Source organism: Mobula hypostoma, chromosome X2, assembly GCF_963921235.1.
Source record: "Mobula hypostoma chromosome X2, sMobHyp1.1, whole genome shotgun sequence".
NCBI classification, from domain to species: domain Eukaryota; kingdom Metazoa; phylum Chordata; class Chondrichthyes; order Myliobatiformes; family Myliobatidae; genus Mobula; species Mobula hypostoma.
In genome coordinates this window covers 2847476-2870000 of record NC_086129.1, presented here as the reverse complement: position 1 = coordinate 2870000, position 22525 = coordinate 2847476, and the positions used below count along the sequence as shown (strand labels likewise).

The following is a 22525-nucleotide window of genomic DNA, read 5'->3' as shown; positions in this document are numbered from 1 at the left end:
GAAACTCTTTCACAGGCGGTGGCGGGAATCGAACCCAGTGGTACCGCGAAATGCCACCGCGCGCCACGGGAGAAGCTGGTCGGGCCCAGGGGACAGGCCCAAATGCCAAACGCAATGGCGAGGCCCCCAAGGGGGACTCAGGGCGGGTCCCAATCGATAAAAAAGGCCGGGTTTACCTCAGGAATAATTATTCTGCGCACACAGGCTCCAACATTGTGCCGGTTGATGTAAGCAGCTGGGACTGATCACACGCGAAGCTTGGCAACGGATGAATATAAAAAGAAATCAATTTTAATGCATACTGTTAATAGTTTTTTTTTAATGGTTTGAAATTGCTCAGAAGGCGTGCAGAGAACATGGTCTCTTTGGAATGGTTTCTTAATGGGGGCACTCACCAAGGACATCAGATAGGCCCCATCCTATAGCCTATCAAGCGTGCACACGAGCTGAATTTGCGCACAGTTGGTCTAAATGCTCCCTCTGAGGAATAAACGTTTTCACAGCCTAATTGAGTTAATAAACTAAACCCCCACCCAAAAAAAAATTCAATAAATTCACCGACTTAAATTAACACACAGAAAAAAAGCTGAAGACTCTTGCCTTCGCTCCAAGGGAGAATTATGATCTCGTCCTCCCCCAGAAGAACAACCTTTTTTTTTTAAACCTTCTCAAGCATTATTTAAAGAGGATCTCAAAGAATCTTCACTCTCTCTGAGACAAATGGCTTTCCCCGGGGGCCACCCATTTTATTTCTACTGTCCATTCCTATTCCGATATGTCGGCCAGCGGCCCCCTCTACGGCCATGGTGAGGACACTCATGGGCTGGAGGAGCAACGCTTCATGTTCTGCCTGGATAGCCTCCAACTTGATGGCATGAGCATTGATTTCTCGAACTTCCGGTGATTTTCTTCCCCTACCCCTTCTCTCTTTTTCCATTCCCCATCCTGGCTTCCCCTCTCACCTCTTCTCTTCTCCACACCCGCCGATCACCTCCCCCTGGTGTCTCTCCTCCTTCCCTTTCTCCCACGGTCCACTCTCCTCTCCGATCAGATTCCTTCCTCTCCAGCCCTTTACCTTTCCCACCCATCACCTCCCCCTGGTGTCCCTCCTCCTTCCCTTTCTCCCACGGTCCACTCTCCTCTCCGATCAGATTCCTTCCTCTCCAGCCCTTTACCTTTCCCACCCATCACCTCCCCCTGGTGTCCCTCCTCCTTCCCTTTCTCCCTGCCAGCTCGTCCTCCGTCCCCTCTGCCATCATTTTATCCTGGCTTTTTCCCCCTTCCTTTCCAATCCTAACGCCGAAGTGCCTCGGCTTGAACCGTCAACTATTTATTCCTCTCCAGAGATGCTGCCTGACCTGCCCAGTTCCCCCAGCGTTTTCTGCGCTGTAGCTATTAAAGTGGACTTTGTCCCCCTCAATTTTTTCCTTGAACCATTCCCGAATAAAAGTTATGCCAGTGACACGGCAGGAAATGCTGAGGTAACTGAGCAGTTGCTGGGAAGAGAAACGATTTTTGTCGGTGAGAGTCTGTGTCGACGGGACGGGATCAAAGCCTTTGGGACTGTGGGGGCACTTGTGATCCTGTTCCACAATTCACTCGGCTAAATTTAAACCCGATATTAATCGTGCTTTGTCAGCAATTGATACTCAGGAGCATTTGAGAGAGGACGGTGCTATAGATTGGCCCTGAGTGAACGACAACAGAGGGCTGACAAACAGGCCCTTCGGCCCATCTAATCCATGCTGAACCATTTAAATGGCCTCGTCCCCTCGACCTGCACCCGGGACCATAGCCCTCCCATCCATGTACCTATCCAATCTTCTCTGAAACGTTTTAATCGAGCTGGCGTGCACCACTTGCTCCAGCAGCTCGTTTCACACTCCCACCGCCCCTCCGTGTGAAGAAGTTCCCCCTTAAAACATTTCACCTTTCACCCTTCATAACCCATGACCTCTGGTTGTCGACCCACCCGCTCTCGGTGGGGAAAGCCTGCTTGCCTTTGCCCCATCTACGCCCCTCATCATTTCGCATACCTTTGACCAATCTCCCCTCAATCTTCTCTGTTCCAAGGAATAAACTCCTAACCTGTTCAACCTTTCCTTGTGAAACTCAGGCCCTCCAGGGGCCCGGCAACACTCTTGGAAAATTCTTCCCTGCGGCTCCTTCAACCCTGTTCACGTTTCTTTCCTGCAGGAAAACCGCACACAGCTCTCCGAACCGGGCCTCATACACAACCTCCCCGCTTCCTGCACTCGACACCTTGACTTATGAAAGCTTCCCTCACGACCCTACCTACCCGTGACGCCACTTTCCGCAGTCTCCCGTTTCCCTCCCGGCCCTCAGTCGGGAGAAATGCGAAACGCATTCCCTGAATTCCATGAGAATCCCAAGCGTCATTTCCGTCGAGACAGCGACCTTAAATAGCCGAGCTACTCACCTCCCCTCCTCAGCCACCCAGTCCTGATCTGACACGGAACAACATTCTGACAGAACCGGACAGCTTCAAGATTGAAACTCTTGTGCTGAAGTCTCGACTGTTTTTTTTTAAATTTTGGCTTTCAGTGTCCCCAGAAAACTTTACCCATGTTCTTGTAACCCCAGGGGCCAGAAATTAAAAAAAAGAATCACAATTTCCGCACCACGGGAAGCTCGAACATCGAACACAACAGCACAGAAACAGGCCGTCCGGCCTACAGTGTTGTGCCAAGCCTGTTAAGCAGCCAACTAAACTAACCTCTCCTGCCGACACAACGTCCATATCCTTCCACACTTCCCTCACATTCGTGCGTTGGGCACGTGGCCAAGTGGTTAAGGCGTTCGTCTCGTGATCCGAAGTTCGCTAGTTCGAGCCTCAGCTGTGGCAGCGTGTTTGCGTCCTTGAGCAAGGCACTTAATCACACAATGCTCTAGAGTCTGTGTGAGGAGTGGCTCCCCACACAGACTTCCAATCTGCGCCTTGTAAGGCATGAGAATGCCCGACGCAGGCCTCTCATGGTCTGAGTCGACGTTCAACATTCCCTCCCCTCCTAAATGACTCTTAAAAGTCCCGAATGTATCTGCCTCTACCATCACACCAGGCAGCATTTCCCAGGTACCCACCACTCTCTGAGTTTAAAAAAAAAACTTGCCCCTCACATCTCATTTGAAATGACCCCCTCTCATCTTCAATTCATGCCCTCTGACATTTCAACCCCGGGAAACAGACACTCTCTGTCCACTGTCCACTCTATCTATGCCTCTCATAATCTTGTAAACCTCTCTCAGATCTTGCACCCCGCCACCTCAACCACTCCAGAGAAAACAACCCAAGTTTATTCCGGCCTCTCGTGATAGCACACGCCCTCCACACCAGGGCAGAGACCTGCTAAACCTCTTCCGCACCCTCTCCAGACCCTCGACCATCCCTCCAATAGTGAGGCGACCGGAACCGTATGCAGCACTTCCAGATGTGGCCCTAACAAGCCCACAGGCTCTAAAAGCTGGAGAGACCAGGTTGAATTTTTCCAGATGTGGCCCTAACAAGCCCAAAAGCCTTGAGACCAGGTTGAATTTTTTCTTTTAAATTTTAGGGAAAAAAAAATAGATAGGGTCTAGGTTGATTTAAAGAAAAAAAAATGTTGTAAGTACTCGGCAGGTCAGGCGGCGTCTGTGGGAAGAGAAACGGTCAGCGTTGGAGGTCATGGAGCCTGGATTCTGACCTAAACGAGGATCATGTTTCCCTTCTCACAGACGCTGCCTGACTTGCTGAGTGTGTCCAGTTTTCCTTCCCTGTGTGTTTTTCTCCCCCCCTGTTTCCAGCATCTGCAGTTTCCTTCTGATTTTCGCCGGTTTTAAAAAGTTCCATTTCTGCCAGTGAAGATACGAAGGGCCACGTGGCCTCTGGTGCGGCAAACTCCCCATGTTCCTTTACCTCAGCAGCTGCCTTCTGTATTTTGGGGCAGCAATGATCCTTCTCTCTCCAGACAGTTACACGTCTCCCCACATTCGGGAGAGATCCCCGCTGTCAAATTGAAGCTCTCGTCAGAAAAAATTGGCTCCAGAAAATTCCAACTTTGCCAGGCCTGGACGCAAGGGGCCCGTGCAGCCCCATCGCCCAGGCTTGGGAACCCCGGCTCTAATACTCGGGTGTTCGACTTAAGACTCCTGCAAACTGCTGGGTTTCCAAAACACACAAACAGTTAATAAAGAAAATCGCGAGCAGCATCGAGAGACGACAAGAGCAAAATGGTTTGCGGGTACTGTACCTTTAGAGATGGTAGGGATGTTTGTGGTGGTGATGGTGGTTGTAGTGGGTGGTGGGGTGGTGGGTGCATCTAGATGGTAAAAAGGAAAAAATAAATAAATAAAAAACACACATGGAATACAAATTTTTCGCAATGAAAATCACAGAAACAAAAATTGAAAACCAAAGTTTACGAATGAATGATAAATACAATTCTTTTTTAATGCTTCGACTGATGGCTTTCTGAACAAAGTCGTCCCTTTTTTCCCCCCACAATCTTATCCGTCCAGGACCCTGTGGGCTTCTTCTAGTTTGATTGGGGACGGGGAAGAAAATGTTCCCATAAATCTGCAAGCCTCAAGTAAGAGCCTGAGTTTAAACTTATCAGCTCCGCGAGTCTGGAGTAGGATTCAAGACTTGAGGATTCTGGAAAACTTCTGAAATGCCCGCTTGGCTGCCGCTGCTACTGTGTGGTAACCGGAATCTCCGGAGCTGAAGGCCCCGAAATCCTCGGCTTTGCGTGTTTCAGCGGCCGGGGAGAGGTCGAAGGCGCTCGGCGGAGGATGGCGCTCGGGGGCTGGTCGGAGGCTCGAAGTTTTCGGACGGAGGGACTCAGTGTCGGCTGTGGTTGGCTGCTTCCAAGGCATCGGCAAGTTGACGGTGCCTGGAGGTTTATGGCAGGGAGTTTCTCCCTTTTGCCGTCTGCTATCGGGGACTCGGGAGTCAATCGACTCGGGGACTTTGAGACTTTTTTTTACCGTGCCCATGGTTTGTTCTTCATCAAATTATGGTATTGCTTTGCACTGCTGTATGTTATAGTTATGTGGTTCTGTCAGCGTTAGTCTTTGGTCTGTCCTGTTTTTCTGTGATATCACTCCGGAGAAACATTGTATCATTTGTTAATGCATGTATGCATTTCTAAATGACAATAAAAGAGGACTGAGTGTCCTCATAATCTAAGACTAATGCTTTATCTGTAGCGCTGTTTGGCTCTGTGCTGTCCCCAGTTCTGGTTTCAATCCAACTGGAAATGACTTGACCGGGGCCAGAACTGGCCCATAGTGGAGAAGGGCCATGCCAAAACGAGGCAGATACGTGACATCCGGAACGCCCTGCAGTCCTGCGCAAATTCCATCAAATCGCTGCCATTTTGCTTTTTTTGGGGGGGGGCGGGGTGTCAATTTGCATGGCCTACAGTTCTGATATTTCCAGATTCAAGAGCGTTTAATGTCATTCCCTGTAGACAAAGGTAAAGGGGAGGGGAGGGAACGTTGACTCAGACCTTGAGAGGCACGTGGCTAAGTGGTTAAGGCGTCGGTCTAGTGATCTGAAGGTCGCTAGTTCGAGCCTCAGCTGTGGCAGCGTGTTTGTGCCCTTGAGCAAGGCACTTAATCACACATTGCTCGAGTCTGTGTGAGGAGAGGCGCCCCACACAGACTTCCAATCTGCGCCTTGTAAGGCATGAAAATGCCCGGCGCAAGGGTAAAGGAGAACAAAATAATTGCTACTCCGGATCTGATGCCACGGCAAAATAAACCCAGGGAAGGTAAAGAACACGGGAATAATTTTTTTAAAAACTGTGCCTCGCCAACTCAAAGACTTTTTCCAGGCAGAGGTAAAAAGCAACCGATCAGTTGGTTGGGAAAGGCTTGGGCATTGAAGGTCCTCTGACAGGAACAGCTTGACGTCTGAGGGGCCAAGTGAGGTACGGTGACAGAACGTCGATGAGGCGTTAGTCAGGGCGTCGAAAGTTACAGAGGGGGTGTTGGAGAACGGGGTCAGAGAGGGAAGATAAATCAGCCATGGTGGAATGGAAAGGACGGCGGGGGGGGGGAGGTGGTGTGATTCCAAAGAACTGTTGGTTCCTTAAGTTTGTCACAGCTGGGGAGGGGTGTCGGGGAGAGGTAGTGGGGGGGACAAGCTAAATCTATCTATTAACCTGGGGATACGAATTGACAATAAACTGGACTGGTCTAAGAACACTGAGGCTGTCTACAAGAAGGGTCAGAGCCGCCTCTATTTCCTGAGGAGGCTGAGGTCCTTTAACATCTGCCGGACGATGCTGAGGATGTTCTACGAGTCTGTGGTGGCCAGTGCGATCATGTTTGCTGTTGTGTGCTGGGGCAGCAGGCTGAGGGTAGCAGACACCAACAGAATCAACAAACTCATCCGTAAGGCCGGTGATGTTGTGGGGATGGAACTGGACTCTCTGACGGCGGTGTCTGAAAAGAGGATGCTGTCCAAGTTGCATGCCATCTTGGTCAATGTCTCCCATCCACTACATAATGTACTGGGTGGGCACAGGAGTACATTCAGCCAGAGACTCATTCCACCGAGATGCAGCACAGAGCGTCATAGGAAGTCATTCCTGCCTGTGGCCATCAAACTTTACAACTCCTCCCTTGGAGGGTCAGACACCCTGAGCCAATAGGCTGGTCCTGGACTTATTTCCTGGCATAATTTACATATTACTATTTAACTATTTATGGTTCTATTACCTTTTAATATTTATGGTGCAACTGTAACGAAAACCAATTTCCCCCTGGGATCAATAAAGTATGACTATGACTATGACTAGAGGCTCCCAATGGTGTGGGCCTCAAATAGCCTCTGACAATCAAGTCCAGCTCCCGGCCTTCACGTGAGGCTTAGCTACTGAGCCTAGTTGGAACTGTTCCTACTGACAGGGAGAGGGGGCAAAGGCGGGTTATTGGCGCCTTAAGACCAGTCGGTCGTCAGCCGTGGTTGGCAGTTCGTCTCGAAAAAAAATCTCTGTTTGAGGCATCTCAGAGGTTTGAAATCTCTGATCTCAGACCTCCGCAGGCCTTTGCGGCTGTACCCACTCACGGGGAAGGCTTCGGGAGTGAACCCCAAGGGAAAAATCCGAAGTTGGAGTCCCTGAGGCAGTCCGACGTTGAGTTCAACGCTGACTGGCAACTCCTGGTGCCAAACTGTATCGGGTCTCAGCCGTTCCTTTGGGTCAATCGGCTGTGTGGAGATGGGGAGCCTGTTACACGGGGCAACAGCTCGCTCTCCGTATCGTACTGACCGGGCTTGCGTATCACGTAGGCAACCGGGACCCAATGTCCATGGTCGACCCCAATCAATGGCGGAGTCCCACCCCCCCACCCCCACAAAGAACGGCTTTATTGGTGGCTGAGCTGTAGCGTGACAGATTATAGGCTGAGGTCCAGGAAAGCACAATTAATGGGAAATAATCTGACCTCAGGAAGTCATTAATTAGCATATTAATTATTAGCATATTATTAATTATTAGCATATCATTAATTATTAATTATCAACGTGTCTAATTAATTAATAGTGACTCTTTCCGACAATGTTATTTATTCATTTAGAGATACAGAGCCTGGTACAGACCCATCCTGCCCTTTGAGCTTCACTACCAGCAACCCTCCAATTTAACCCGTGTCTAATCGGGGGAAAATTTACAACGACCAATTAACCTACCAACCGGTACGTCTTTGGACTGGAGGGTCACTAGTGATCTGAAGGTCGTGAGTTCGAGCCCCAGCCGAGGCAGCGTGTTGTGTCCTTGAGCAAGGCACTTAATCACACATTGCTCTGTGACGACACCGGTGCCAAGCCATATGGGTCCTAATGCCCTTCCCTTGGACAACATCGGTGTTGTGGAGAGGGGAGACTTGCAGCATGGGCAACTGCCGGTCTTCCATACAACCTTGCCCAGGCCTGCGCCCTGGAGAGTGAAGACCATGGTCTCGCAAGACTAACGGATGCCTTTTTTTATATAATAAAATGGCTTCTCTGTAATGTTAACTTCTGAGTTAACGGTAGCGGCTTGTTTGGGTTATAACAAGAATTGTATTCATTTGCTAACCAGTTGGGATAGATGTTATTCTTTCTTGCGTGTCTGTAAGCTATTGCTTTCCGCGGGCTTTGGGGGCGGAAGGCGCGATGGGGACAGAGAGAGGGGACGCGATGCTGTAAGCTGGCCGACGGGACGGACCCCGAGCGGGAGTCCGAGGGCCCAGGGTCTTTGGCGAGGAGAGGAGACGAGGACAGACTCGTGGGGAGCGTCTGGTCGGCCACCAAGGGTGGTCCTATTCGAGAGTTGGCGGAGTTTAGAGGACGTCGACTGGAGCAAAGGGAGACCCGGTTCTGTAAGAGCTCCAGCGAATTATTTGTGCACCGAACTGATAGAGTTACTGACTTGGCGCCTTTATTGTATTTGTTTCCACTAACCCATCACCAAGAAATACTTATAAAGTGTAATCATTTAATCGCATATGGGGTACTGCTGGTTATTTGGCGGGGCGGGGCGGGGGGGGTACATCAGACAGCATCCACACAAACTTGATTACCCAGTTTGGCGGGGCCGAAGGCTGCTCCCCTTGACGGAAGTGAGCCTGAGGCCTACCTGCAGGCCTACCTTTTTAACTACTTCCATGGAACTCCAGCAGCCACTTAATTGGGCCAAAATGTGCTAGTCCCAATTAACCACGATCCGCTCGACTCGAAGCCAAGTTTGAAATAACTTCCTCGCGCGGGTGGGGTGGGGTGTGGAACCTCCAGCAACAAAATGAAACCATCCTCCATTTGTTTGAGTTCCTGGTCGACCCTTGCTGCCAGGTGCCCACTCCAGTTACCACAGACTGCCCGAGGGCTCCCGGCAGACCTCCCCGTCACTAGTCACGGGACAACGGCGAGCAAAATATTCCCTCCCCTCCCGCCTGCCACGGCCTTGTGGGCGACCGCCACGTCGCTGGGCAACGGTCTTGTTGAGAAAGCCATCATCCAACTCTTGCACGGATAAATGCCAGGACAGAAATGGCAGGGGGGTGTGATGCCCCTGAATTATTCAAATTAAAAAAAAGCATGGAATGGTAACAGCCACAGAGCGAGTAAGGAGACCCGTGAAATGACCGCTGTGAATGCAAATTTTGTCGTTACTTTTCTCGGAACGGCGGGTTGCCCAGGGCGCCAGGACCCGCTCCCTCCGGCAGCAAACCATTCAGGGCTTGCTGGCACCTGCTTCTGAATTCCAGGGAAATACTTCAAGGACAAGTACGGCCTTCCCAGAAGCCTGCCGGCACCCTTTTTCCTCACGGGCGGAAAACAATTAACACCGGGACCGCGTTACGTTGGGGGGAGGGTGGGGGGGGGTGGAATTTGCTCCATGCGAAGGAGAGACCAGTGCGCGGGGCGGCAGTAAGGAAGAGGCGCACCGACGGCTTTGCTCGACTTCCCGCGTGAGCCGTTAACGCGGCGGAAACGCCCCAGTGTTGAATCAAAGACCTGCGGCTCGAAGGCTGTACAGGTCATTGTGGAAAGCACAACTTCAGAACGTTCTTGTGCTGAACACCCTGTTAAGCAGTTTCACTTTTTTTTTTAACTCCCCCCCCCCAAAAAAATACGCTAATATATTTACCTCAGGGGTGTGTGCTTACCCCACTGCTTTGCTCTCTCTACACCTATGACCGTGTGGCCAGGGACGTGGGTAAAGTCACTCACACGCGGTCAGGGGCCTACACGGAGAGGCTTTTAGCCCACTTTTGAGTTCAGGATGTTGGAGCTCGATAAAATGCTTTTCCTTAAACATTAGAAGTGGGTACAGAGGAGATGAAGTAGGTGCAGGGGAGATGTCAGTTTTTTTTTACGCAGAGAGTGGTGAGCGCGTGGAATGGGCTGCCAGCGGCGGTGGTGGAAGCGGAAACGATCGGGTCTTTTAAGAGACTGCTGGACGGATACGTGGAGCTTAGAAAAATAGAGGGTTGTGGGTAAGCCTGGGTCGTTCTAAGGTAAGGGAGATGTTCGGCACAGCTTTGTGGGCCGAAGGGCCTGTATTGTGCTGTAGGTTTTTCTATGTTTCTATGTTAAGCAGAGAGCGCCCACGGGCACGGCTCAGATACCGTCTATAAACCTGGTGACGATACAGCCATTGTTGGCAGAATCTCAGGTGGTGATGGTGGGGGCGCGGGGGCGGGGGCGTACGGGAGCGAGATACACCAGCTAGTCGAGTGGTGTGGCTCTCCACGCCAGAAAGACGAGAGAGCTGATTGCGGACCTCGGGAAGACGAGGGGGCACGGACCAGTCCTCATAGGGGGATCAGAAGTGGAGAGAGCGAGTGGTTTCACGTCAATACCTCTGAGAGTCTAACCCGGTCCCAACGTATCAGCTATAAAGACGGCGCATTTCAGCTTCTCAGTAATCTCAGTTTCACAGTATTTCAGCTTGTTTCGTGTGCTTCTCGCGAATTGCACTGTACTGCCGCCAAGTTAACAAATTTCACGACACACGCCGGTGATATCAAACCAGGTTCCGATAAATAAGTTTCTCAAAAATATAGATTTTTGAATTTTTTTTCCAAAAGATGAGGTGCGTGAGATACTTCAAGTTGCTTTTTGCCATCGTTTGAAAATGCCTTTGTTAGCACGAGCTGTCTGTCTAACCTTAGAAAAAAAAATAAGATGTAACATTCGCTGCAAGTTAATATTGCCAAAGCTCCTTGTCAGTTAAACAGAAACCTTTTATCTCTGAATGCGGGGTACTGCGCGACGAATTTATTCTGCACTATTGTCGTCCAGCGAGTATTCTGAAAACATTTCATTGGAGAATGACTGTGGGGAAGAGGTGGGTGGGGGATCTCGTTGAAACCCAGCGAAAATTGAAAGGTCTAGATAACAGGGGCTGCCAACTCGGAGTCCACAGGCCCTTTGCTTCATGGTGTAGATCCACGGGTAAGACCAGAGGGCGCAGGAGCAGAATTAGGCCATTCGGCCCATCGAGTCCGCACCTGCCATTCCATCATGGCGGAGCCCGGATCCCACTCAACTTCGTACACCTGCCCTCTTGCCTTGATGCCTCGACCAATCTATCAAGTGTACCCACAGACAAAAACGTTTGGGAACCCCGCCCAGCCTACATAGAGCAGAAGTCTCTGTGAAGAGTAGGAACTTCAGGTTGTACTCTGTATAGATAGAACATAGAACATAGAATAGTACAGCACAGTACAGGCCCTTCGGCCCACGATGTTGTGCCGACCCTCAAACCCTGCCTCCCATATAAGCCCCCACCTTAAATTCCTCCATATACCTGTCCAGTAGTCTCTTAAACTTCACTAGTGTATCTGCCTCCACCACTGACTCAGGCAGTGCATTCCACACACCAACCACTCTCTGAGTAAAAAACCTTCCTCTAATATCCCCCTTGAACTTCCCACCCCTTACCTCAAAGCCATGTCCTCTTGAATTGAGCAGTGGTGCCCTGGGGAAGAGGCGCTGGCTATCCACTCTATCTATTCCTCTTATTATCTTGTACACCTCTATCATGTCTCCTCTCATCCTCCTTCTCTCCAAAGAGTAAAGCCCTAGCTCCCTTAATCTCTGATCATAATGCATACTTTCTAAACCAGGCAGCATCCTGGTAAATCTCCTCTGTACCCTTTCCAATGCTTCCACATCCTTCCTATAGTGAGGTGACCAGAGCTGGACTCAATACTCCAAGTGTGGCCTAACCAGAGTTTCATAGAGCTGCATCATTACATCGCGACTCTTAAACTCTATCCCTCGACTTATGAAAGCTAACACCCCATAAGCTTTCTTAACTACCCTATCCACCTGTGAGGCAACTTTCAGGGATCTGTGGACATGTACCCCCAGATCCCTCTGCTCCTCCACACTACCAAGTATCCTGCCATTTACTTTGTACTCTGTCTTGGAGTTTGTCCTTCCAAGGTGTACCACCTCACACTCCTCCGAGAGTATACACTCTCTGACTTTAAATTGAACTGACTGGAACATTCAATTTAATTTTAAGTTGGTGCGTGGGGGTTGTCGCGGGCTTCCTGGTACCACGAAATAAATAATATACTTCTGGATGACGGAATTGTTGGCTTCGTGGCCAGGTTTGCAGAGGATAGGAAAATTGGCGGAGGGGCAGGTGGTGTCGAAGGAGCAGGGGGGGTCCACACGAGGATTTAGACAGATCCGGAGAACGGGCAAAGAAGCGGAAGATGGAATACAGAGTTGGGAAGTGTGTGGTCGTGCACCTTGGTGGAAGGAATGAAGACACAGACTGTTTTCTAAATGAGGAAAAAGTTGTGCTTGATGGCTCTGGGCCTGCCTTTGTTGGAGTTTTAGAAGAATGGGAATGGCGGGGGGTGCGGGGAAGATCTCATTGAAACCTATTGAATATTGAAAGGCCCGGATAGAGTGGGTGTGGAGAGGATGTTTCCTATGGTGGGGGAGTCTAGGACCAGAGGGCACAGGTAGAGTGGATGTGGAGAGAATGTTTCCTATGGTGGGGGAGTCTAGGACCAGAGGACACAGATAGAGTGGATGTGGAGAGGATGTTTCCTGTAGTGGGGGAGTCTAGGACCAGAGGGCACAGATAGAGTGGATGTGGAGAGGATGTTTCCTATGGTGGGGGAGTCTAGGACCAGAGGGCACAGATAGAGTGGATGTGGAGAGGATGTTTCCTATGGTGGGGGAGTCTAGGACCAGAGGGCACAGATAGAGTGGATGTGGAGAGGATGTTTCCTATGGTGGGGGAGTCTAGGACCAGAGGGCACAGATAGAGTGGGTGTGGAGAGGATGTTTCCTATAGTGGGGGAGTCTAGGACCAGAGGACACAGATAGAGTGGGTGTGGAGAGGATGTTTCCTATAGTGGGGGAGTCTAGGACCAGAGGACACAGATAGAGTGGGTGTGGAGAGGATGTTTCCTATAGTGGGGGAGTCTAGGACCAGAGAGGCACAGCTTCAGAATAGAGAGACGTACAGTCAGAACAGAGCCGAGGAGGAATTTCTTCAGCCGGGGTGTGTTGAATCTGTGGAATTCGTTGCAGTAGGACGTCTGTGGGGGCTGAGTCACTGGGTGTATTTAAGGCAGAGGCTGATAGGTTCTTGATGTGTTGTGGAGATAAGGCACAGGAGAATGGTGTTCGAGAGGGTTAATAAATCAGTCACGATGGAATGGTAGAGCAGACTAACGAATGGACTAATCCTGCTCCCACACCTTCAGGTCTGATGGACTAATACTTAATTTTTCATTCCAGTTCCTGGCAACAGAATTATCATGATTAACACTGATGAAAGGATTTAACCAGCTGTCTCTCGGATGTCTGCGATTTAATTTAGACCCTGACTCTTCACTCTTGCATCGGAAAGGAGCGGAAGGTGTTAAAAGGAATAATCCGTATTTATTTAGATTTTTTTTTCCTCGTTTGTTTTGAAGAGCAAACGCTGATTGCACGGGAGGGGGGTGTGACGGGGGAGTGCGGTTGGTTAGACTTGATAGAGTCTGACAGCCTGTGCGATGCCTGACAACACGAGGGAGCTTGCATGTCTCCAGCTGCATGGGGGGCGGGGGGCAACTGGGTTAATGATCAGCTCGCTGGCCGCTCTAATTTAGCACGTTCACTCGGCAACTCTTCCAGGCCGGTAACCCTGAAGCAGGCACTGGAGCTCGGTTTATTTTCCTCTTTAAAAAAAAAACAGAGCGCATTAAGCTGAGCGAAAAAACAAACATAAAAAAAAGCAGATGAGAACCACGGTGCCCTGTGGTTCGCTGATGTTGGCTTTTCTCAGGAAAGGACTTGAACCGCTTCCTTTTTGTTCGGGGTACGGCAGTTAACATTACAGAGAAGCCGTTTTATTATTTAAAAAAAGGCATCTGTCAGTCTCATGAGATCATGGAAAGGTTTCCCGGGCACAGGCCTGGGCAAAGTTGTGTGGAAGACCGGCAGTTGCCCATGCTGCAAGTCTCCCCTCTCCACGACACCGATGTTGTCCAAGGGAAGGGCATTAGGACCCATACAGCTTGGCATCAGTGTCATCGCAGAGCAATGTGTGGTTAAGTGCCTTGCTCAAGGACACAACACGTTCCCTCGGCTGGGGCTCGAACTAGCGACCTTCAGATCACTAATCGAACGCCTCAACCACTTGGCCACGCGCCAACGCGATGACCATTGCTTAATGGGCTTTGGTCCGCCACGTTAAATGAAGCTTGGCGACCCCTGCCGTGGAGGGAGAGAGCCGAAGAACAGGGAGGAGGACGAATTTCTTTAGCCAGCGGACGGTGAACCTGTGCAATTGGTTGCCACGGCTGGTCGTGCAGGCCCAAGTCATCGGGTATATTTAAAGAGGAGGTCGATTAGGCAGGGTGTCAAGAAGGTTACGGGGAGGGGGTGGGTGGGGGACGGCAGGAGGGCGGGGTTGGGCGGGATAATGAGTCAGCCATGATGGATTGGCGGGGTAGACTCGATGGGCCGACTGGCCCAATTCTGCTCCTGTGCCCTGTGGTCTTTTGGTCTTATTTCTTAATACTTATGTATTGCACAGTACTGGGGCCACAGAGCAATATATTTCACTATACATGCCGGTGATATTAAATCTGATTCGAATTCGACCCTTCACCAAGACAATGGCGGGGGACAATGACGTCATCGTTATGCGCCGTATCTTGTGACATCATCAGTGTGCATCGTTTGACATGGGCCATCATGGTCTACCCACGACCATGATCGTTCTTGGCAAACTTTTCCACGGAAGTGGTTTGCCATCGCCTCCTTCTGGGCAGCGTGTGTCTTCACAAGATGGGTGACCTCCCCCTCTCCGCCACCCCCTGCCCATTATCGATACTCTTCAGAGCCTGCCCGGCTGTCTGCGGTGGCGTAACCAGGACTTGAGATCGCACGGCCACCCACCACCTGCTCCCGCGGCCTCACGTGACCCCGATCCGCGGGGGGCGGTGGGTGCTTAGCACCCTCGCCCGAGGGTGACCTGAGAGCCAGCGGAGGGAAGGAGCGCCTCGCACCGCCTTTGGTAGAGACGCATCTCCGCCCCGTCGCACTGGCGGGGTATCACAGCGGCCGGGTCGACCTCCTCCGCCGACGGGATGTCAAACTAACGATGCGGTCACAAAGAGCACGTGCAGACCCCCAAGGCCGGGATTTGAACCCACCTCGCTCGTGCTGCCGGGCAGAGGCTGTACCGCCCCACCTCGGCAGCCAAGGAAGGTCTGTCGTTGAGGTGGGGTCAGAGGATTCAAACCCTGAATGGTGGATTTTATAGATCTTCCTTCTCAGCTGGTTCCTTGGGGTTGTTTACAGTGAAATGACTTAACTTAGACACTGGTAGGAAACGAATATCGGGGTAGTATATGGTAACAGAGAGGTACATAGATAATAAACTCACTTTACTTTGACTGACATAATTGGCGACTGCAGCCCAGCGGACACGTCTTAGCGGGAAATTGGGAGAGCTGGGCTGGAGGCAGGCTGGCAGCCGTTTATCAGGCAGACTTGACTGACAGGATCATTGTGAGTCGTGAAGTGGGGTGGGGGGGGGGGAACGCAGCTAAACTCCGAGTCTGCTCGATGACAGCATCACCACACGGTGACTGAGCATCTACGCAATTACCGAAAAAAACCGCAGCCTTCACGCCTTGCTTCGTTCAGCAGAGGGGACAGGCTGTTCTTCATTGGGGGAAAAAGAGATATTTCCAGAATAAAGTTTCTGTAAACACCCGAGGAACTCACATTACATATTCAAACACTGGAACGGAGAACAAGACTCGACTGGAAACAAAACATTGCACTTCATGAATCAGAATCAGGTTTATTATCACTGGCATGCGACGTGAGACTTGTCGACGTCGGCCGAAACGAGCCGCGTTACGCGGTCGGCTGACCTCAATTCAAGGGGCGCGCTGCAGGTTTGAAAGTCCGACTTGGCCTCAGCGGGCGGCGTGACGGAATCGCGAGGCGGGGGCGTTGCCGGGACGCGACGGAGGGGGTGGGCCGCCGCGCAGTGCGGCGATGCGGTAGACGAGGTGAGGAGGTGTGTCGGGGCGTGAGACGCGGGGGGGGGGGCATGCCGGGAAGCGGTGCGGGGTGTGTCGGAGCGCCCTAAGTCAACTTTTACCGTTCCTGCGTTTTATTTACGGAGTTATGTTGTGGAGTGTCCTCGCCGCCCAGCAACCCCTCCCCCCTTATTGAATCCTAGCCTTGTCACGGGACAATTTACAACGACCAGGTAACCTACCAACCACTTTGTCATTGGACTGGGTGTGTGGAAGCCGGAGGTCGTACTAACTCCTTACAGGCAGGGGCAGGATTCGAACCAGGCTCGCCCGCACCGTAAACTGTTGTGCTAACCGCCAAGCTACCGTACCGCCACCAACACCCCCCACTCCCTCCCTACCCGCGCAGGAGTTTTCATCGCGGCTGGAGATCAGAACCAGGAGGGATCTCACCAGTTACCAATCTGACATCAGCCACGGTTGGTTCCTCGCGGGTGAAACGCAATCGGGTTTCTTTATTTTTTTTCCCTGGAAACGGCCGATTTCCGGGAAATAGATTCCCAGCTGGTTTGTGTCGTCCCGGTAATGGGCCACATCCGCACAAGGCAGTAGCCTTCATTTCTACAAGGCCCATCTGAAGCAGTTGTATTGAACGCCAGTGTGCTGAATTAAACCTTATTACTTGTTAGTTAATTTATTTGTGGTAATGTAACCCTGTATGTTGTGTATGAGTTATACAGTACTGTGAAAAGTCTCACACAGACACACACACACACACACACACTCACACACACACCCACACACACACACACACACATATATATATGCGATGACACCGGTGCCAAGCTGTATGGGTCCTAATGCCCTTCTCTTGGACAACATTGGTGTCGTGGAGAGGGGAGACTTGCAGCATGGGCAACTGCCGGTCTTCCATACAACCTTGCCCAGGACTGCGCCCTGGAGAGTGAAGACTTTCCAGGCGCAGATCCATGGTCTCGCGAGACTAACGGATGCCACATATATATATGAAACTTTGCCACATGGTGTGAGCAGATTTATCTGCAGCTTAATGTGAAAAAGACTAAGGAGCTGGTGGTAGACCTGAGGAGAGCTAAGGTACCGGTGATCCCTGTTTCCATCCAGGGGGTCAGTGTGGACGTGGTGGAGGATTACAGATACCTGGGGATACGAATTGACAATAAACTGGACTGGTCTAAGAACACTGAGGCTGTCTACAAGAAGGGTCAGAGCCGTCTCTATTTCCTGAGGAGACTGAGGTCCTTTAACATCTGCCGGACGATGCTGAGGATGTTCTACGAGTCTGTGGTAGCCAGTGCTATCATGTTTGCTGCTGTGTGCTGGGGCAGCAGGCTGAGGGTAGCAGACACCAACAGAATCAACAAACTCATTCGTAAGGCCAGTGATGTTGTGGGGATGGAACTGGACTCTCTGACGGTGGTGTCTGAAAAGAGGATGCTGTCTAAGTTGCATGCCATCTTGGACAATGTCTCCCATCCACTACATAATGTACTGGGTAGGCACAGGAGTACATTCAGCCAGAGACTCATTCCACCGAGATGCAACACAGAGCGTCATAGGAAGTCATTCCTGCCTGTGGCCATCAAACTTTACAACTCCTCCCTTGGAGGGTCAGACACCCTGAGCCAATAGGCTGGTCCTGGACTTATTTCCTGGCCTAATTTACATATTACTATTTAACTATTTATGGTTTTATTACTATTTAATTATTTATGGTGCAACTGTAACGAAAACCAATTTCCCCCGGGATCAATAAAGATTGACTATGACTATATAGCTAGGGTGCCTAAGTTTTACACACAGTACTGTAGTAATTCTCTGTATTGCACTATACTGCTGCCACAAAAAAAATCATGACATCAGTCAGTGATGATAAACCCGATTCTGATCTGGGTCTCTACTGTGGACTGAGAGTGGGTGGGGTGGGGGAGGGAGTTGGGGGAATCACGATAGGGGAAAGGGGAAGGAGCTGGGAGCACCCTCGACCCCGGCATTTCTTCTCTGCCACCTGACCCACAACCCCTCCCTCGCCGTACCCAACATCCTCTGCTTCCGCCAGATTTACAATCACACTCTCCGCTCCACATTGACAAGTATAGTACTGTGCAAAAGTCTTAAGCACCCCGGTTAAATGTATGTGCCCCAGACTTCTGCGCAGTACTCTGTGTGGACTGTGTTGTGAATCTGGATGTTGTTCCCGCCAACGTAATCCAGGCACGGTGAATCGACAGGGCATGATGCTGAGGGACCTGCTGTATGTCAAACTCTTTCTGTGTGACTGTGTGTTCACTGCCACCCGATCTGTTGCCACATGTGCTTTGTGCTGTGTATGACTGTTGGGACTACGTTTTGTATCTTGGTCCCGGAGGAACGCAGTTCGGTTTGGCTGCGTTCATGGGTATTCATGTATGGTTGAATGGAAGTTAAACTTGAATGTGAACGTGAACTTGAAGCTTGGTCCGTAGGAAGATTGTTTCATTTGGTGATGCACAGGTGTGGTTGAAATGACGATAAATTTGAAATTCAACTGATGCAAAACCTGGACATCAGAAGGGAGGGGAAGCACCTCTGGTGAAGGGGCTTGTCCTGTCCATTCTGGGACAGTGTCGGGTGTGTGGGATGTCCGGGGATGGGTAACACCTCTGGTGAAGGGGCTTGTCCTGTCCATTCTGGGACAGTGTCGGGTGTGTGGAATGTCCAGGGAGGGGTAACACCTCTGGTGAAGGGGCTTGTCCTGTCCATTCTGAGACAGTGTCGGGTGTGTGGGGTGTCCGGGGAGGGGTAACACCTCTGGTGAAGGGGCTTGTCCTGTCCATTCTGGGACAGTGTCGGGTGTGTGGGATGTCCAGGGAGGGGTAACACCTCTGGTGAAGGGGCTTGTTGTGTCCATTCTGGGACAATGTCGGGTGTGTGGGATGTCCGGGGAGGGGTAACACCTCTGGTGAAGGGGCTTGTCCTGTCCATTCTGGGACAGTGTCGGGTGTGTGGGATGTCCGGGGAGGGGTAACACCTCTGGTGAAGGGGCTTGTCCTGTCCATTCTGGGACAGTGTCGGGTGTGTGGGATGTCCAGGGAGGGGTAACACCTCTGGTGAAGGGGCTTGTTGTGTCCATTCTGGGACAGTGTTGGGTGTGTGGGAGTGTCCAGGGAGGGGTAACTCCTCTGGTGAAGGGGCTTGTCCTGTCCATTCCGGGACAGTGTCGGGTGTGTGGGATGTCCAGGGAGGGGTAACACCTCTGGTGAAGGGGCTTGTCCTGTCCATTCTGAGACAGCTCACTCACCTTTGACCCCACCGGACACTCATCCCTCCCCTGTGGCCCCAAGTTGCCGTTTGCCCACGACAGCGACCACACCCCGGTACACCGCTCCGACAGGCCGGCTAAACTAGGTGAGGGTAGCCGGCGGGTCTCGTACCCTGGTGAGACGGGGATGTGCCTGCCCCAGCAGTCCGATCCAGCGGACTGGGCAGCTGAGATCTCCAGTGAGATCTGACGGCCGGGTAGACGGTTCTGCCGCGCTCCGTGGAAAGCAAACAGCGCAACGAGGCACAGAAGAGATCATGGTCATCCACTCTAACCGAGGAAGACCCCAGTTTGGGACGCTTGTCTGTACTGCGGGACTTGGACTGCCAAGGTCAGGAGAACGGGACTGCCCCAGTATGAGGGCTTTTCTACTTTAAAAACTCTCCCGTCGGACAAGACGGACCACCACCCCATTGTTCCGGTGAGAAGGTGATTGAAGATGAGCACTGGCCCACAGACCCGGTTTCGTTAGTTTCAACCAACATCAGAACTGTTATCAGGACTTTGAACTGAGAGCTTCAAGTTCAAGTTTATTGTCATTCAACCATGCACATAAAGTATACCGTCAAACGAAACAACGTTCCCCCGGACCAAGGTGCACAACACAGTACATATAACTCACACACACAACACATAAAGTCACCTTACCACAAATAAATTAACCATAATAAGGTGCATTTACGATGCAAGTTGAAAAGTAAACAGTTTAATGCTACTGACGCTTCACTAGTGATGAGACCTGGGTGGTGTCAGGGAGTTCAGTAGTTTTACATCCTGGGGGAAGAAGTTGTTTCCCATCCTAACAGTCCTGAATGCTACAGTATCTCCTACCCGATGGTAGGGGGTCAAAGGGGTTGTTGGACAGACGGGAGGGATTACTGACGATGCTGAGGGCCCGGAGTACGCAGAGCTCCTGATAAATATCTGTAGTGGGTGGAGGAGAGACCCCCCCCCCCGATGATCCTCACAGTGTTCCTCGCAACCCTCTGCCGGGACCCGGGGCTCAGAAGCCTTGTGGCTTCCCATGACTACAACTCCCACGATGCCCTGCAACCCCCGCCTCTGCGACACCCCAGCGAATGTCTCCGCGGGGCACAGCAGACTTTCTGGGTGATGGCGGGCGAGGAGTGCACACAGGGTCCAGGCTCGGCTCCTTCACGTTAGATCAGACGGAGGGGAGCGAGGGAGGCGGGGACCAAACTCAGCTCCTTTTACTGGCAGGACACATCAGGCGGTTCCTTGCCTGACCGGTGGGGGGGGGCTGCATTTTGAGCAAACCATTTTGTGGGTGGATTGGATGACGGAATGGATGGATTTGGGGCCAAGTTTGCAGAAGGACGTCGACTGGTGAGGAGATTGGGCAAAAGACGTGGCAGATGGAGCACAGTGCGGGTTCATGTATTTTGGAAGGAGGAATAAAGGTTTAGACCATTTTCCAAACAGAGAGAACATTCCAGAAACAGAGGTGTGAAGGAGCTTGGGAGTGTCCTCATGCAGGATTCCCTGAAAGTTAGCCAGCAGGTCGAGTTTCGAGAGGGCGAAGACGTGACGCGGAGGCTTTATCGGAAATTGGTCAGAGCGTTGTGAGCCGTTTCAGGTCTGTGACCAGAGAAAAGACGAGCTGACGCTGGAGAGGATCCAGAGCAGGTCCACTGGAACGTTTCCGGGAATGAAAGGGTTAATGTATGAGGAGGATTTGTTGGCGGTGGGTCTGTACCAGTTGGAGTTTAGAAGGAGGAAAGGGGATCTCACTGAAATCTACTGAATATTGAAAAGCCTGATAGAGTGGATGTGGAGACGATGTTTCCTGTAGTGGGGGAGACTAGGACCAGAGGGCACAGATAGAGTGGGTGTGGAGAGGATGTTTCCTATAGAGGGGGAGTCTAGGACCAGAGGGCACAGATAGAGTGGACGTGGAGAGGATGTTTCCTATAGTGGGGGAGTCTGGGACCAGAGGGCACAGATAGAGTGGGTGTGGAGAGGATGTTTCCTATGGTGGGGGAGTCTAGGACCAGAGGACACAGATAGAGTGGGTGTGGAGAGGATGTTTCCTATAGTGGGGAGTCTAGGACCAGAAGACACAGATAGAGTGGATGCGGAGAGGATGTTTCCTATAGTGGGGGAGTCTAGGACCAGAGGGTACAGATAGAGTGGATGTGCAGAGGATGTTTCCTATAATGGGGGAGTCTAGGACCAGAGGACACAGATAGAGTGGGTGTGGAGAGGATGTTTCCTATAGTGGGGGAGTCTAGGACCAGAGGACACAGATAGAGTGGGTGTGGAGAGGATGTTTCCTATAATGGGGGGAGTCTAGGACCAGAGGGCACAGATAGAGTGGGTGTGGAGAGGATGTTTCCTATAGTGGGGGAGTCTAGGACCAGAGGGCACAGATAGAGTGGATGTGGAGAGGATGTTTCCCATAGTGGGGGAGTCTAGGACCGGAGGACACAGATAGAGTGGGTGTGGAGAGGACGTTTCCTATAGTGGGGGAGTCTAGGACCAGAGGACACAGATAGAGTGGGTGTGGAGAGGACGTTTCCTATAGTGGGGGAGTCTAGGACCAGAGGACACGGATAGAGTGGGTGTGGAGAGGATGTTTCCTATAGTGGGGGAGTCTAGGACCAGAGGGCACGGATAGAGTGGGTGTGGAGAGGATGTTTCCTATAATGAGGGAGTCTAGGACCAGAGGGCACAGATAGAGTGGATGTGGAGAGGATGTTTCCTATAGTGGGGGAGTCTAGGACCAGAGGGCACAGATGGAGTGGATGTGGAGAGGATGTTTCCCATAGTGGGGGAGTCTAGGACCAGAGGGCACAGATAGAGTGGGTGTGGAGAGGATGTTTCCTATAGTGGGGGAGTCTAGGACCAGAGGGCACAGATGGAGTGGATGTGGAGAGGATGTTTCCTATAGTGGGGGAGTCTAGGACCAGAGGGCACAGATAGAGTGGATGTGGAGAGGATGTTTCCCATAGTGGGGGAGTCTAGGACCAGAGGGCACAGATAGAGTGGGTGTGGAGAGGATGTTTCCTATAGTGGGGGAGTCTAGGACCAGAGGGCACAGATGGAGTGGATGTGGAGAGGATGTTTCCTATAGTGGGGGAGTTTAGGACCAGAGGACACAGATAGAGTGGGTGTGAGAGGATGTTTCCTGTGGTGGGGGAGTCTAGGACCAGAGGGCAC

At 51.5% G+C, this 22525-nt stretch overlaps 1 protein-coding gene across 5 annotated transcripts in view; it reads right to left on the bottom strand.

Moving 5' to 3' along the window:
• The window catches only part of LOC134341002 (cell adhesion molecule 1-like), a 582596-nt gene that overhangs the window by 86201 nt on the left and 473870 nt on the right, over positions 1 to 22525 (bottom strand). For 3 of the 5 annotated variants that reach the window (XM_063038685.1, XM_063038687.1, XM_063038686.1), the window contains one exon: positions 4248 to 4316. The exons of the other annotated variants lie outside the window; for them this stretch is intronic. In XM_063038685.1, coding sequence (XP_062894755.1) covers positions 4248 to 4316 — 69 coding nt within the window. The remainder of the gene's footprint in view (positions 1 to 4247; positions 4317 to 22525) is intronic. 5 annotated transcript variants of the gene reach the window in all.